We start from the raw sequence: 17,742 nt of genomic DNA, 5'->3' as shown, positions 1-17,742 counted from the left end.
TATTGCTCAGAAAACCGAACAATACGTCCGACAAGCCAATAAGGGTCGAAAGGCTATGACCTTTAACGAGGGCGATTGGGTTTGGTTGCACTTCCGACCGGAGCGTTTTTCCGACAAACGAAAATCCAAATTAGCACCACTCAGAGACGGTTCTTTCTGAGTCATCGAGCGCATCAACGACAACGCATATCGACTGGAGCTTTCCGGTGAGTATACCATTTCTAATTCCTTTAATGTTACTGATTTGCGTCCTTATCTTGCAAGTTCTGATTTTTCGTGGGCGAAAACCTCTCAAGAGGGAGGGAATGATGAAGACATGGAGCCGGAACGGGAACGCTTGGAGCTGGAGCCGGATCAGAAGTGCTTGGATATGGAGCGGGAACGCACGGAGCTATGAGCGGACATGGATCTCTCAGAGCAATCAACCGAAGACCAGTTCTCGGAAACTTCAAGTGATCAAAACGTTACACGATCACTTGATCCCGCAAAGCTCGACAATAACGATCACGCGAAGGATGCTCCACGAACATACGTTAGAGCCGAGCCGCCAATCACTCGCGCTAAGGCAACAAACTTACACGTCGAACATGATGACACGTTTCAAGTTTGGCGATACACGTCAAACAAAAAAAGGATTTTATTTTTGTTGGGATGGAGAGGCCACGAGCCATAAAATTCGTCCACGTTGAAACATACATTTTATTCTATTTAGAAAAACTTTATAATAGTAAGGGTCTAGATATTGGAGTGTCCGTTATTGGACCGACTTCCTAATTTCTGCAATAAAATGACAAATATTTATTTCTAGTGTTTCGGCAATGGAAGTTATCATCGAATTTACGCTGCCCTTTTATGTCATAGTCTAATAATGCCCTCACGCTACGTTATCACTTCACCCGCTTATGCATTTTCATATATTTTTTTTTTTTGCAGTTTATTCTTTATTGAAAAATAATATAATCTGTTACTCTCTTAGTGGTTAAAAATATATAAAAATCATTATATAATTTTTCTCCCAAATTATAGAAAAATATGTATAAAATTTAAAGTGAAGTTTTATTTGAGTGTATGGTAAATTATATATATTTAAGTTTTTAGTTTCATATATATACGATATTATATCATGTATGGACTATTTAGCCTATTGTATTAAGTGAATTAGTTAAATTATTGTATGATCCAATTCGTCACATTCCATGAATTCAATTTGATAATGTTTTTGGAGGGTATGATTTGCCACTCTGAATTTTGAAATTGAATGGGCATAGCATGAGGGTCTTATTGTATAATGTGTATCCACTTGTGAATATATTATATATTGGACCTGCTACGTGTAACTTTGTTCTATGGGTCGTTGCACTTTATGATGCGTGTCGCACAACACCCCAATAATGTTTGTAAAATATCGAATTTCCCCCTTTTTTTCGGGAGGTTTCATGACGATGTCAAATAACTAATTTGGATTCCATCTAAAATAATTTGTTGCAATAGATTTATATATAGATATTGTCAATATTATTTCAGATATTATATTTTTAAAATAATAAGTTTTAAATAGTGAATCCAACTTTGGGTGGTCTAGTGGTGAGAGAACATGCAAAACATATCTTCATCCTGAGTTCAAATCTAAGTGTGGAGACGGGTATTTATCCAGACTTTTTCGATTTTCTGTAAGATGTAGTCGGGTAACTTTCATATTATCAAAAAAAATTTAAATAGAGATGAAATTTGTATGGCGAAGAAGTGGAATATGTTTTATTGTTTTATTGGTATAGATGAAAAAAGAAAATAAAAAGTGGGTATTCGAATTTGATTTACGAAAGATTTGGATTTGGGTTTAAGATTTTGAACTTAAGTTTTGAATTCGTTACTCTCTAATAGTCGGTTTTTAAATATTCGTCGGTCGATATCCCAAATGTTTACATTTAAATCCAAAATTAGTTGGGTATAATTATCCAACCTTTTTTTTTTAGATTGTATAATTATCCAACTTAAAACGCAAACAGCCACAAAGCATCAATCTGCGAAGATGCCAAACCCTAAACCCCACTTCCTACATATATTATTAAAAAAAAAGCTAATTGATTCTTGATTGCTATAACACTAATAATGATTTTGTATACATTTTTCTTTTAAAACAAGGTAGATTATTTTACAAAAAAAAAAACAAAATGGGTTCCTCCAAATCAAGAACCCTAACCCTAATCAAGAACCCTAACCCTTCTTGCACAATTTGATTCTCTTACTTATCTCCTTCTCTAGCTCCTCTTTTCCGCCCACTTCTTCAACCTCCTGCATTTAAAAAAACAAGATAACATGGAGAAAATCTCAAATGTAATAGCAAATTAATAATACATTAATGAGACATGAATCTAATTACAATAAAAGAACTTGCCTTTGGTCCAAGGAACAGCCCATATGGCACTCCCTTGAATTTGTCTGTGTGATGTAGCTGAAAACACAACACAATCCGATCCCATATTATATAATATTTTTGTTTATCTAACAAATATGTAAGGCTTATAATATATATTCTGACTCTGGAATTTTAAAAAAAAAACTTATTTTTTTGAAAAAAAAAAACCTGGTGGGCTGCAGCAACTCTACGGAAATAAGGGACGTTCGCAATGGGGCCGACAGGGAATCTCTTGTGAACCAAACCGTCGTGGACGAACATGTATGCGATCCCAAACACTGTTATTCCAAGCCCCTGCAAACGCAAAACGCGGTTCCCTCATAACGCCGTTTCGTGACCGTATCACGATTCAAATGGAAAAGGACATTTCTCTGTCTTAAAATAGAAAGAGAGAACAAAAAGGGATCATATTCGGTATAAATTATTCTACTTACAGCGCCGAAACAGAGACCAGGGACGAAGCCTTTGTTGAAGAAGCCGTAGGAGAAGAGACCAACCGCAGGAACGGCGTTTATGACGGCGAACACGTCGTTTAGCTCAAACGGCCCTTCTCTCGCTTTGTGGTGAGACTTCCAAGGAGAAAGAAAATCAGATTGCGAATTTTCTCAGCAGCCAAACACAGACGATTTCGTTGCATTTAAGAACATGAACGATAAAACTGGGTTTTTTTTTCTTCTTGCAGGGCAGAGGAATTAAAACAAATACAGGAAACAGGCTTGATGGTTGCTTTACGTCAACTTTTTCAGATTTTCTCGGCAACCAAACAGAAGAAAAAAGGGGGAAACAAGTACCTCATGCATATGCCACAAAGAAGCATGCCAGAGAGCTCTGTGAGCCCATCTTGCCCAAAATTCCATGCCCACCTGATTCATTCATCCAAATTCATGAAACATTTTTTGTAAGAACCAAAACAAAATTTACGAATTATCACAGATATACACGGGCCCAATCATTAAAAATGGCCCAGTCTGTGTAAGGTCAAGCCCAGAAGAAAGCTGAGAACGTAACAAACTCGAAGACGACATTCAGTTTTCGTTTTCTTCATTTTTCTTTTTATTCTCCACAATTTGTTAGAAGTTTGTTAGGGAGTTGTTATTCTTTTCTGTATAAAGCCATGTACAGATTGATGATTATGGATATATAGAGAAAATTTCTTCAAACACTGAAATGGTATCAGAGCTTTTTCTCTGATTTTTTCTTTTTGCACTTTCTTTCTGGGTTTTCTGGGTTTTCCCTGCATCTTCCATGGCAGACCCTGTTCCCGCTGTTCTTGCTCCGGCTGTTGCGGTTGCTCCTCCAGCTCCGTATACACCCGATTTTGACAGTCCTTATTATCTCTCGACTTCCGATCATGGTGGGGTGGTTATCGTCACAAAACCCCTGACTGGCGTGGGAGATTTTCCTTCTTGGCTTCGTGCTTTCCGAATGGCTCTCGAGGGTCGGAACAAGATTGGCTTCGTCGACGGTTCTCTACCCATGCCCGCGGAGGACGATCCAACTCATCGTTTCTGGGTTCGAAACAACGCCATTGTGGGTGGTTGGATCATGAACTCGGTTGCTGAGCATATTGCTCAAAGCTTGCTTTATGTTGACACGGCTCGAGACATGTGGTTGTTTCTGTCGAAGAGCTATCAACAAAGCAGTGCCCCAAGGAAATATAGGGTCAAGCAGAAATTGCGCGATTTGCGTCAAGCCTCGATGGATGTCGCCTCCTACTTTACTGCCATCTTTGCCGTTTGGAAGGAGTTTAAGTCCATCCGAGCCAATCACTCGTGCACTTGTGGCCGCTGCACATGTCTTCTTTCAAAAAGATGGAATGATGAAGATGAAAGTGACTTCGTCATTGATTTCCTTTTTGGTCTCAATGACGAATATGAGGGAGTCCGTAGTCATATTCTTGCCATGGATCCACCTCCTGATCTTCAAACCGCCTACAACCTGGTTCTTCAGCAAGAGCAACAGCGCCTTATTCGCCCTGTGAAGCCCTCTGACGCGGTTGTTTTTCAAACTTCTTCTCCTTCCTTGCCCGAAGCTATATCTGCTGTTTCTAGCTCTACTTTCAAAGGGAAGCAGCGACCGCTTTGCACTCATTGTGGGTTGTATGGCCACACAATCCAGAAATGTTATCGGCTTCACGGCTTTCCACCTGGTTACCGAGCTCCGAAATCTGGTATAACAGCATCTCCTCGTCCTTCAGCTCGATCACAGACCAAGCCTTCCAACAACTTTGCAAATGTTGCCACGGATACTGGTTGTGTTGCTGATGTGGATAAGCTTTCTTTGAACCAGATTCATGATCTTTGTTCTAAGATCAATAATCGCCTCAAATCATCCAATGCTACCATCACCGAGAACGGCGCTCCTGCCTCTGATCCAGACACTGGTAATACTCATCTCCTCTCTGCCTTTGTTTGCAACACATCATCTGTTTCAGGGGAGTTTTATAATTCCTGGATTTTGGACTCCGGTGCTTCAGCTCATGTTTGTTTTAACAAACATTTGTTCTCTGAGATTGTTCCCATTGCTCCCAGTACCGTGACTTTGCCTAATGGTCTTCAACTCTCGGTTACACAAGCTGGACGTGTCCCCTTGAATGATCATTTACTGCTGTTGAACGTACTCTATGTCCCGTCTTTTACCTTCAACATTATCAGTGTCAGTGCTCTTCTCCGCGGCACTAATCTTTCCTGTATTTTCTCTTCTGATTTTTGCTCTATTCAGGAACGTTCTCGGGGATCGACGATTGGGAGGGCTAAGCTCTTGCACAATCTCTATTTCCTCGAGTCCGATTTCAAACCTGTTATCCCCTCATTTTCTATCAATTCTGTTTATGTTGATACTTCACTATGGCACTCTAGACTTGGTCATTTGTCATTTCACAAGTTGCGATCAATGTCACAAACGCTTTCTCTTTCAAATTTTAGCTCTCCTTCACACTGTCGCGTTTGTCACCTCGCCAAACAACGTCGTCTCCCTTTTCCTTCGAACAATAATATCTCAAAATCTTTGTTCGATCTTATACACATTGATGTTTGGGGGCCTTTTTCTCATCTTTCTCATGACGGGTATAGGTATTTTCTAACGATAGTGGATGATCATTCTCGGGTGACATGGGTATATATTGCGGCATAAGAATGAGGTTCTACAGGTTGTGCCTAATTTTTTGACAATGGTCGAAACTCAGTATGCACTAAAGGTCAAGGCAGTCCGATCAGACAATGCGCCGGAATTGAGCTTCGCCTCTCTGTTTCAATCTAAAGGGATTCTACACTATTTCTCCTGCGTTCAAACCCCGCAACAGAACTCCGTGGTCGAACGCAAACATCAGCATATTCTGAATGTTGCTAGGGCGCTGCTGTTTCAAGGAAACATTCCTCTATCTTTCTGGTCGGAGTGTATCAGAACTGCGGTCTTCCTGATTAACCGGACTCCGTCGCCGCTTCTGTCCAACAAGACTCCGTATGAACTGTTAAAAGGCAAGGCTCCAGACTATTCCTATCTCCGAGCTTTCGGTTGTCTGGCGTATGCATCCACCCTTGCCTCAGAGCGCCATAAGTTTTCAGCAAGGGCACGAGCGACGGTCTTTCTCGGTTATCCCTCCGGTTACAAAGGTTATAAACTCCTTGATTTGGAATCCAATTCTGTCATTATTTCCAGAAACGTCGAGTTTCATGAGAACATATACCCTTTTCATTCTGATATATCGGTAATTCCTGATACAATATTTCCTTTATCCATTCTTCCTTTACCGATATCCATTTCTTCAAACCCACCTTTAGAATTTGGCCAAAGCCCTTTTTTAAATACTAGCCCAGAACCTTCTTTAAATCCAAGCCCAACTCATTCCTCTCCTGGCCCAGAATTAGATTTGGAAGTTTCTACCAGGCCCAAACGTTCTACAAAACAACCTACCTACCTCCAAGATTATCATTGCTATCTCTCCTCCGCCAAACCATTATCCTCTTCTACACAAACCCTTTATCCCATATCCTCCGTCCTGACATATTCTCGCCTTTCTGATCCCTATCGGAAATTCATCCTGAATTCCACCATCATTTCCGAACCCAGATCCTTCAAGGAGGCTATAACTAATGTGGACTGGAGGCGTGCCATGGACATTGAGCTCGCTGCCCTAGCTGCAAACAACACCTGGTCCATCGTTTCTCTACCTCCTGGCAAGCATACTGTCGGATGTCGTTGGGTATATCGGATAAAGCGCAAGTCCGATGGTTCTGTTGAGAGGTTTAAAGCCAGGTTGGTTGCGAAGGGCTTTACACAACAAGAAGGCGTGGATTTTCTGGATACCTTTTCTCCGGTTGCCAAGCTGGTCACTGTGAAACTGATTCTCGCTCTAGCGGCTGCCAAAAACTGGTCTTTATCTCAACTAGACGTGACAAATGCGTTTCTCCACGGCACACTCGATGAGGAAATCTACATGGCTCTACCTCAGGGCTACACGGCTGCTACAGGTGACTCCCTTCCCCCAAACGCTGTATGTCGTTTACATAAATCCCTGTACGGTTTGCGACAAGCTTCACGGCAGTGGTATATTACCTTTGCCCGAGTTTTGACGGCCGCCGGCTTTACTCAGTCACAAGCTGATCACACGCTATTTGTTCGAAAGTCTGGTTCATCTTTTGTGGCTTTACTCGTCTATGTAGACGATATCATCATCACTGGCAATGATGATTCTGCTATCCAGAATTTAAAAAGCCTTCTCGGCAGAACTTTTCACATCAAGGACCTTGGTTGTTTGAAGTACTTTCTGGGATTGGAGATTGCTCGTTCGCGGACCGGCATCGCTGTCAACCAACGCAAATACTGCCTGGAATTGATTGAGGATGCCGGCTTACTCGCCTGTAAATTAGCTTCCACTCCGCTAGATCCCAACTCTCGTCTGACAAAAGAATTGGGAGAACCTTTGTCAGACATTACTAGTTATCGACGACTAGTTGGCAGACTTCTGTACCTCACACTCACTCGACCAGATATTACCTTCGCCGTACACAAGCTGAGTCAGTTTCTCTCTTGTCCAACCACAGTTCATCTTCAAGCTGCTCAACGTGTCGTGCGCTACTTAAAAGGAAATCCTGGCCAAGGTCTACTGTATTCAGCCACATCTGACATTCGTCTGAATGCCTTTGCAGATGCTGATTGGGCCTCCTGCCCCGACTCTAGACGATCGACTTCGGGCTTCTGTGTTTTTCTCGGTGAGTCTCTTATATCCTGGAAAGCTAAAAAGCAAACAACCGTCTCACGTAGTAGCACCGAAGCCGAATATAGATCCCTAGCAAACGTAACTTGCGAGCTTGTCTGGTTACATAATTTGCTCAGTGATTTACACGTTGTTGCTTCTGGCCCTGCAACACTGTACTGTGACAACAAATCGGCCATCTACATTGCTTCAAATCCGGTTTTTCACGAGCGGACAAAGCACATTGATATTGATTGTCACCTTGTACGGGAGAAACTTCAATCGGGTTTTCTGAAGATGCTCCATGTTTCCTCACACAATCAGTTGGCCGACCTCTTTACCAAACAGATGCAACCTGCTCTGTTTTCTGCTCTTTTGCGTAAGCTTCATCTTTCAAGCCTCTATCTACCGATTGCGTCTTGAGGGGGGCGTATCACAGATATACACGGGCCCAATCATTAAAAATGGCCCAGTCTGTGTAAGGTCAAGCCCAGAAGAAAGCTGAGAACGTAACAAACCCGAAGACGACATTCAGTTTTCGTTTTCTTCATTTTTCTTTTTATTCTCCACAATTTGTTAGAAGTTTGTTAGGAATTTGTTATTCTTTTCTGTATAAAGCCATGTACAGATTGATGATTATGGATATATAGAGAAAATTTCTTCAAACACTGAAACGAATCCCCAAAAAAAAGTGGAATTGGAATTTGGAGGGAAAACACAGATGAAATTGGAGCTTACAGCAGCACCAACGGAGAGAGCAAATGTACCGAACATCTCCGACATCGGCACCTCACCTCCCTACGATCGAGAAAACCAACGAATTTGAATTTTAAAATTTGAAAACCAAAACGCAAAATCGGAGGAAAATGGAATTCGAAATCCCGAAGGAAAGTTTACGAGTCTCTACACCTCCATTTGCCAGGAGAATCTGTAGTAAACAGCTAAAACAGCCATGGACGTGAAACCGAAGCTCGACATTACCGCGGCTACGAGATACGTAAACCTCTCCGATTTCTTCCTCTCCAATTTCTCCGCCAATCGCGAAGCCAGGAGCTCGGCGTCGACGGGGCTTGCTCCCTCGTCTCGCGGGCTTTCGATCTGAGAGCTCTGTCGCTGGTCCTCCACGACGAAGCAGACGGCGAAACTCCGCCGCTGCGCGAAGGAGGTGCGGAGCCGGGGAAGGGGAGCGAAGACGGTGGCCGATATCGGGTGGTGGTGGAGACGGCGGAAGTCGGAAGTAGAGCAGGAGCGGAGGAGTGGTTTGATCGTTACGGAGACGGAGAGACCAGCCGCCATGGAAGGAGCTCGGCGAGCCGCTTCGTCTGAGGTTTATTATGAGAGAGAGAGAGAGATCGGTGTGAACTGGGAAAGTGGCAGAGAATTAAATGCACCAAGACCACAATCTCGATCATGGCCTTTCCCTTTTTAAAATTCTCAATTTTTTCTTTCCAAAAAATTAATAATTTTTCAAAATTTTTTTGTCTTCGATTTGAAAAATAAACCTTCGGACTACACGTTGAAAAACGTCGGAATCCATATCCATAATATATACATACATGCATATACATATACATACTGTACACAATACAACCTACGTCTTACATTGCTAATACTCAAATCACGAGTTCATGCTCTAAGCATGTATCTGTTGACATATTATTAAATATTACAACAGTTAATTATATTTTTTAAGCAATATATGATTCTCTTGGATATGTATTTGTAGGTATATTGTTTATGCAATGGCATAAACGTAATAACATGGGAAGAGCGATGGTAAAAAAGGGGAAAACAAGAAATTGTCGGGTTCTAGGACATGAAAAGAACATTTACACGACCATGCGGCGATGGGCCTTTTTCTAGGATTTACCAAATCATTCCCTGACCATAATAGTAGTGGCTCTCATCTCCCACCACGTGGCATCCCGTAGTGAAGCATGATCTTCCACGCGTCGTGCTCCAATTGGCCAAAGAGTATATTCGTTTGGGTGGGTGGCACACGCAGTAGTTAAGTAAGATCCACAAGGGCATAACCAACGATTTTTCCACCGACCTCCTCGCCTTAACCCCCGCACCGACACCTCGCATCTTTTAGCCCACGCCGTACCTCCTGGACATACGAAACTTGGATTCCCAATCTCGACAAGCAAGGATTACATGGGAAGTGCCCAACCCCACAAGATGCATTGGAAGATCTCTCTCTAATCCTCCATTCAGTTCCTAAACCCTATTGTCTTGATCAAATCCTTGGACTCTTCAGCATCAAGAACCGACAATTCACCTTAGGAGGAGACAGAAACAAAAACCCAGAAACAAGACAGAGATTCATTGTCCATCATTTCATATGCCGAGGAACAACTCTTGCAATCTCCACACTTTAATCGCAATCACAACCACAGTGTTTACATGGCCAGGAATCATTCTCAGCTATGCAGCAACAAGACCCTTTTCTAAGCTTTAATCCCTTCGGTCTCACTGAAAACAAAACTTCTCTGATTTGACCCCAAGAGACTGCACAGTTTTCAAAAAACCCCTTCAGAAAATTGGAGGGGGTTATTAGCTGACAACACTATACATCTATCACATATATATATATATATATATGTATATATAAATCCTATGCACAGCAAAAAAACCAGAGCTGCACAAAACAGCAATCCTGGCCCCATCAACCGGGGAGATGTGATACCATATTTGCCCCTCTTAATGTTCACTTCCTTCACCTGGTGTGTGTCGTCTACCACAATTTAGAAGGGGCGCCATAGAGAGGGGACAAAACTTACAAACAAGAAGGTACCGATCGATTCCTGCAAAATCAAGTTGAAATCTCTGGTTTTCCCTTGTTTAAGGTTTTACTTGTTCCACCCACATGATCAGCTGTCTCGGAGCTAATGTCATGGCAAGAAAGCAGCTGTCTCTGCCACCACATTAAAAAAGAAAATGATCATATTTAGTTTAGACGTTCTGATCATTGCACACAACAGAACCAACAATTAACTCTGATTGGTTGTGGAAGATGATACTTACATGATCCTCGAAATCTGGGCTAGCGAGATTAATGGATAGATTTCTCATTAGCAACAGCACCTGCATTATGAGGCAAAAACAGCAAACAAGATTAGCAGGGCTACGCGTTCAACAAGGCACAGTGAGAGATTCACCAAATTTAATGAGTAGCAGCACGGGTATCATACTGTTTCCACATCTATGGGATCCATCTCTTTCAGCTTCTGCAGATGCTCGGTGGCATATGGGTCGAACACACTGCCGATGAAGTTGTACACTTGGGCAAAGTCTGGTAAAACTGATAAACAAAAATGAAGCTGTCAGGTAAAGAATGGTAAAAAAAAATATTGTAAGTAAGATGAAAAAGGAGAATATCAACAATGCCCACCTCTTAATGAATGGGCGTGGTAGCCTTGGTCATTTGTGTCCTTGTTAGTTAGCGTTCTTGGAGTATTTTTGGAGCTGCTAGAACAGTTGTTAGTCGCTACTGATCCTGCAAGAAGATGTAATGCATCAAGATTGATTCAAGGGAACGATTTCTATTAAGTGACTTAGACATGTAACAGCAATATGAATATTAAGGAGAAGAATACCTTTCGCGACAGGTGAAAAGCTAATCGTTTGTACGTTGTTATTTGTCCATGAAGGGGCAACATCAGCAGAATTTTCGGAATTCATCAGCATTGGAGAAGACTCAGGCCTAAACATAAAACCCGGTTCACTGGGACCAGGTGTTGATTTTAAGGACCCTGAGGCCTGGGGTTGTGCTGCACATGCCAACAAGACATCAATATAATTTCCATGAAATCCATAATGCCATAACTTGAGAAACGATTTGCAGTTATTGCTCCTCACCATTTTTGGGAGCCTTCTGTGGGTATGGATGAGAAGCTTTCCTCTTAGGACGAGGGGGAGGGAGATGTTCACCCGTTCCACTCTTTTGTACCTTAAGAAAGTATTTCTGAGCATGACTTCTGATCTGCAAAACTAAAGAACTTCCATGTAAGAAACAGCATTGTTTCTGAATTTGGCAATGGAGTTCGACAAATTCTTTTGTTCTTCAACCATTATACCACCACTCTTTGATGAGATGAACTGAAGATCACATTTGATCAAGTCATGAAAACAAGAGCCATCATCACTTCCAATAAATCTAAAAATAGTTTCTCAGACAAAAGGATTTAAATGAAAACATTCGTACATATATCAAATGAGAGAAGAGGAGACAACACCGATCCACGGAAACAGAGGAAGCCCAAAAGAAAGAAAACATAAGGCACAAACAAGCACAACAGACAGAAAATGTGTGGCCTTATAGCAAGTCCTAAAACTCAAAAGTGATATGCGCTACACATTACAAATCTACCATTTCAAAAGATAGTTTGCATTTTACTGCACCTGTATCACTGTCTTTGACCCAATAAACGCTTCAATCTTCTTCCAGTCTCTATCAAACCTAAAAGGATAAAACATCAAGTCAAAATGAGAAACAAATGGGTGTAGGCTGCATGCAATCCTCTTGTTAACAAATTCAATAGAGTATACACGACATAAGCAAGAGAACAGAACATTTAACAGCCTCCACTAGAACATTTCCTCTATAACCTCAACAAGTTCAATTGCTCTCTTAGAAAGGTTAAAGCTTCCAACTTGTGTTTGCAACACAGAATCATATCTAGACGAAGAAGCATCTCAACAAATCTTCATGGCAATGATGGCATCTTCAAGGCTTCCCATCCTTACTGTCTCATAACACACCCATAGATCTGTTTCCTCTAAGTATGAAGACATTGACCCACCATCCAACGATACTAGCTGCTACATATTTGGATTACGTATTGGAACTAATTTTCTCTTCACATCATTGGCGTCACACATTTTGTTTGTATAACAAAAAATGAGAGTGGAACGAAACTCAAACCACATGACGTCACATGCCCTAATCACATCTTCTACCTATCCACCGAATTCCAATTCGAACTTCATGAAGAATCTAACTCCACTCGCAAACATTTTCGAAAACCCGATTTTCATTGACGCCGAGCATCGAATACCGAATCGTTCTGACCAATAATCTCGCCGAGTACTACAGGATTGTTCTTATTCACCCCAAATCCAGAAAATTTGCGACTAAACTTGTCGAATCGAAGCTCTAAAGCAACTAGAACCGAAATATTTCGGGCATTAACGAGAAATGATGGAGAAAAATTCGACTCACAACTGAAGAGCTTCGAGGAATTTGTCGTGCTCGGGCTCGGTCCAGCTCTCTCGGGACTTGGTGATGGTGTAGGGCTTCCTCACTTTCTTGCTGGGATCCTCCGTCGCCGTCTCACCCGCCGCCACGGCGGAGGAGGTGGTGGTGGTTGCGGCGGCGGGGGAAGGGCCGAGGCTGGACGAGGTCATACCTGTGGGATCCAAATAGAAGTCGCCTCCAGGGTTTGGGTTTGGAGAAACCATGAAAGCTGCAGAAGGATTTGGGGATCTTCGTCTTTGATGGATTTGTCTTCAGCCTCTGAGAACAGACGTCGTAATGCGGTTTCGGGCAAAAAGACGGCACATATAACATATATGTGTGTGTGCATATATGTATAGGCTGGTAGCTGGAGCTTATCTTGAGAGCTAATGGTAATGCGACACGTGCTATTGGCATTTTCGGGGAAAAATTGATTACAAACGATTTTGCTAACAAATATACATATACACTCAGACAAAAACTGTAGGGCCAACTTTGAAATACACAGAAGCAAAAAACTGTAACTCCTGTAGAAAATTATGATATAACAAATGGTTTAACATTTTTTTTTTTTTTTTGATAATCGGGTAATCCCAGATCCAAAGGGCCCAGACTAATCCCGATCCACAAAATGGTTTAACATTTAATAAACATATAGTGTACAAATAAATATTCTAAATATAATAACTATTGAAAAAAATGTATTTAAAGGTCCACAAAAACAGCTCTTTGACCCGGTCAAGACAAGAGACTTGGCCACACAAACTTACATACATTCTAGATTTGGTTAATTCGATCCTAATACATAATTTTATTTCATTTAAATTCAATTAATATAATTATTTTTGAATAACTTGATATCCAAACTAATTTCGGAATCAAAAACCAGACATGTGATTTGGATTATATACTCTCTTTTTTTAAATTGACATTCGAATTCGGGACAGAACAGATGTTTTATGTCACGTTTCACCTGTTGAACTATTTAAGTTTAGATCAATTAAATAGAATGTTAATTTTAATATTTTCTCTTTTATATTATAATCCATAATTTATTTATCCACCTATCATAATCCATATTTCATATAAGAAAAACACGGAGGTAAAGAAACAAATGGCAAAAGAATTTAACAGAAAACATGTGTTGGGCGCATTCTCATGATTACATGTCTAATCAAAATCAATCAAAATTTTAAATAGGGGTCCATTTAATTAATCTCTAAACCAATGCTAATAAAACAAAAATAGTGCAAATCGATCGAGAATTAGTATTATTCAATTAAAAAACGTAGTCATGTAGAGAGAAAAAAAGTGCATGGACTTTCTGTTTATTCAATTAATTACGTTCATTCAGCGCAATTATTTTACTTGAAAGTGCGAATATTCTTCAACAAACTACATGCTCGATTCAATGTTCTGTTATATTATTTTTTTTCTGATAATTAATAGAATGTGCAAATAATGCATTCACCAATTAATTAGTCTCATAATACATACTGTAAAATGGTATTACATGTGTTTAAAATAGCGAGTAAATACGTACATCGACTGTCTATTTTTATTTTTATTTTTTTTAAATCACGTTTTAAAAAAAATCATGATGAAATTGAAAATAGTAAACAATTATAAAGTCCACCGTTTAAAATTATATTATATTATACAAATATATATATATATATATTATTTGTCACTTGTACCAAACTACACACATACAACCTTGTTAGAGAACAAAAGGGATCCGATGCATGACGGTCCACGCATGCCAAAGAGGAAACGTGCACGGGTGATGAAGATAGCGACACGTGGCAAAAATCCGTGGCACTTCAATAAGACGGACGGTGAGAGGGGGGGCATGGACCCATCCATGCCATGGGGTTTGGAAGGCGTCTTTCTCATTTATGCCTTGTGGAGCTCATGCGTAAGCTGATTAATCCATAGACGGTTCAAACTCAATATTTTTTTTTTGGTAACAGCCGGAATCCAACCACAGTTCTTCGGGCGCGGTGATAAACCCTCTGGTTCCACGTAATAGCCTACAAACCACGTGGAACAGGTAAACCACCCAAAGGATGACAGACTCACTGGAGAATGGAATCGAATTCATGACCCCTTAGAGAATCATGGGTCTTTTAACCACTACACCAGATCCCGAAAGGCTTTTTAGAACTTATACACAAAACTCATGAGTAAGCTAAGTTTTGGTTAGAATCACAAATTCGTAAATTCATACTCCTAATACCTTGATAAAAAAAAATATGCTACCAAAAAAGTTTGGTTTGTGAATTTGGATATGAATGGTGATGGTTTTTATTTTAATATTTTTATTTTAAATTTTGGTTTTTGGATTTTAATTTTCAGTTTTTGATTTTTTTTATTTTTGTAGCATTTATAAACCCAAAAAAAGAGAGTTTTTGATTTTTAGTTGATTTTTTATTAAAATAGTTTTACGAGTTTTTAGAAAAACTAAATATATAAAATCTTGATTGTCATTTTTTTTTCCAATTCTAAAAACCCTAGAAAACTTCATCTTATAATGCATCTATTGCCCTTTCTCTTATCCATATATTCTTATAATGCATCTATTACGCTTCTCTTATCTATAATGTGTAAATGAATACTTACGCAAATACATACGCACCGTTTAATTTCATCGGTATCATATGGTTTCATGGGTATAAAAAATTTGTTAGGCCTCTTCTAAAAGATATATATGGATCATATTATTTCCGTGTGTAAGCATATTTTGAGTATGAACTGGTAAAATGTAACAGCATATTGTATGGCAAACATGCATATGATATAGTTTAAAATGTAATCTCTCTATAATATATGTTTCTTTATTAAACACGGGAGATAAATATCAATGAAACATATATATATAGAGGGGTGGGTATGTATTGGGTACCATGATTTTTGAAGATATTTGGCTTCGGTTTCGTCTAGTTTTAGAAAAATATTATCTCGTATTTTGTTTTCGTGAAGTCCGAGAATTTGCTGTATGGATATCTATCGCTTAACTCAATTATTTGAAGATATCTGAATCCGCCAAAAATTTAAGAAATCTTTGATTTTTGTTGGATTCAAAGGTATTTTAGTAATTTTATTTGAAAATATATTTAGATATTATTATAAATACATTATAATATCAAAGATATAAACATCATTTTATTCATATCTGGGTATTCAAAAATAGTAGTCGTCGTTAAAAAACTCGAATCCAACCCCATAATCCGACTTTTTGGTCTCGTAGCACCCATGTTCGATTTCTTTGTATAGCGAATATCCGTATCCTGAATACCCGCGAATCTCAGATATCCGGGTCCATCTGTACATCTATCCGTCTCTCTAATAATAATAATAATAATAATGATGATGATAATAATAATGATAATAAATGTTTAGTGATCCTCGGTAACGGTACTGTAGACCCTTTTGTTCCTCTGTTATGGTTTGGCGCGAGTGAAAAATCTTAGTAACTTCAATGTCATCCCTTTGTCATAAATGATGAAAGCTAACGAAATGAATGTAAATTTTAAAATAAAATACAAGTTGAAACCATCAATTTTCGCCTTCATTTATTTTACGTGCACTTACTATATATATACATAAACCATCAATTAGAGAGTTGGTTACATTCTATAAATGGAATGGTCTGACCTCATAAGCTTTTGATGAAAATTTCATCGATCTGTTAAAATAATGTTGAAATCAACTATCCATTGATTGCCATCTTTTGGAATTAGCGATGAAATTAAGAGGGTTTTTTTCTTATAAACTTTGGGAGATTTGTTATATTATTTCCGGTGTGTTGATCCATAATGTTGTAAAATATTCAATACCGGTGTACCAGTTAAGGATAATGACCCAGAACCCGATTACATACATTAACAGATATCTAGATTTTTTTTTAAAAAACTTTTCGTAATACGGTCCATTAATATTTTTTAGATCAAAGTGATTAATACTCACGTTTTATACGTGGAATGCAGACTGATTATGTATACGATCCTCCAAATCATTAAATACTTAATAGATTGGTATAATCAAGATATATGACGTAAATGGTTCAACCCTAAAATTTAAATAATATGGTGGATTCGCATATCTTCCTATCCAAGTTGACATAGTGAAACAATATACACACATATATACGTGTGTGTATATATGGACATGGTTCATTAATTTCAAGCATCAAATTTTTATATGTGATTTATTATTATATCAATATAAATAAATATTTCCAGATGCAAACACATATACATTTATTCACTAGTTGGTGGCCTAGCGTGGAGAGGTGACAAAATCATTTTGAAGTTCTAGGTTCGATTCTACTAAGGATGATCATAATTAATTGTGTGATTAAAGTCTGATTCCAGATTCAGGAGATTAAAACCTCCTAATTATAAAAATAAAAAATAAAATCCCACATATATATTCATTCTCCCATCTAGAAAATTTAAGTCATAAAAAACTTGGTCTATCTAACAAAGATTAAATATTTCCAACAATACCCGGAAGTTTATGTAGCAAACTAAATATATAGCTTAAGGTTAAATGTTTAAAAATCATACCGAATATTTGTTTTCGTGGACTCACCATAAAAACATTATTAAATATATATGTCCCACAAAAAGTTTGAAATTTTATTTTCTCTATGTATGTAATTTGGTTACAGTTGTCTTCTACCTTAGAACACTAACATACACAATAATAATATTGGTTTGTATACTAAGTAATTATATTCAACGATCATTTTTTTTACAATATACACTAAATATATGTGTCCTTCATATCTATCATATGCGTGAAAACGTGTTAGTCCGAAATATATAAAAATGCTTTATAATAATGATCAAAGGTATATATATATATATATATATATATATATATATA

General features: G+C 38.8%; 3 protein-coding genes across 5 annotated transcripts; 1 reads left to right on the top strand and 2 right to left on the bottom strand.

Annotated features, from left to right (window-relative positions):
* Nucleotides 1–2,069: 2,069 nt before the first annotated feature.
* Nucleotides 2,070–9,021, bottom strand: LOC104800269 (beta-carotene 3-hydroxylase 1, chloroplastic-like). 2 transcript variants are annotated; one of them, XM_010523058.2, is made up of 7 exons: nucleotides 8,520–9,020; nucleotides 8,349–8,408; nucleotides 3,208–3,279; nucleotides 2,851–2,985; nucleotides 2,585–2,710; nucleotides 2,396–2,452; nucleotides 2,070–2,292 (listed from the first exon to the last, which is right to left on the bottom strand). In XM_010523058.2, exons 1-7 carry the CDS (start codon nucleotides 8,904–8,906, stop codon nucleotides 2,215–2,217), a joined length of 915 nt encoding a protein of 304 aa, XP_010521360.1. In that variant the 5' UTR covers nucleotides 8,907–9,020; the 3' UTR covers nucleotides 2,070–2,214. The 2 variants fall into 2 exon arrangements, with proteins under 2 accessions (XP_010521360.1, XP_010521362.1); XM_010523060.2 differs by lacking the exon at nucleotides 8,349–8,408 and having other exon boundaries at nucleotides 8,592–9,021.
* LOC104800268 lies at nucleotides 3,286–5,213 on the top strand. The gene is made up of 2 exons (XM_010523057.1): nucleotides 3,286–4,799; nucleotides 5,138–5,213. The coding sequence occupies exons 1-2, from the start codon at nucleotides 3,662–3,664 to the stop codon at nucleotides 5,170–5,172; spliced, it is 1,173 nt and encodes a 390-aa protein (XP_010521359.1). The 5' UTR covers nucleotides 3,286–3,661; the 3' UTR covers nucleotides 5,173–5,213.
* Nucleotides 9,022–9,289: 268 nt separating the features above from the next.
* Nucleotides 9,290–13,215, bottom strand: LOC104800266 (protein REVEILLE 6-like). 2 transcript variants are annotated; one of them, XM_010523056.2, is made up of 9 exons: nucleotides 12,835–13,215; nucleotides 12,015–12,072; nucleotides 11,472–11,595; nucleotides 11,210–11,383; nucleotides 11,005–11,109; nucleotides 10,805–10,914; nucleotides 10,638–10,697; nucleotides 10,394–10,527; nucleotides 9,290–10,143 (listed from the first exon to the last, which is right to left on the bottom strand). In XM_010523056.2, the coding sequence occupies exons 1-8, from the start codon at nucleotides 13,071–13,073 to the stop codon at nucleotides 10,426–10,428; spliced, it is 972 nt and encodes a 323-aa protein (XP_010521358.1). In that variant the 5' UTR covers nucleotides 13,074–13,215; the 3' UTR covers nucleotides 9,290–10,143; nucleotides 10,394–10,425. The 2 variants fall into 2 exon arrangements, with proteins under 2 accessions (XP_010521358.1, XP_010521357.1); XM_010523055.2 differs by having other exon boundaries at nucleotides 9,290–10,121; nucleotides 12,835–13,214.
* Nucleotides 13,216–17,742: the final 4,527 nt, after the last annotated feature.

The sequence above is a fragment of the Tarenaya hassleriana genome, unplaced genomic scaffold (assembly GCF_000463585.1).
Source record: "Tarenaya hassleriana unplaced genomic scaffold, ASM46358v1 Cleome66, whole genome shotgun sequence".
Classification (NCBI taxonomy): Eukaryota; Viridiplantae; Streptophyta; class Magnoliopsida; order Brassicales; family Cleomaceae; genus Tarenaya; species Tarenaya hassleriana.
The sequence above is the reverse complement of the archived record's forward strand: the minus strand, read 5'-3'. Positions and strand labels throughout refer to the sequence as shown.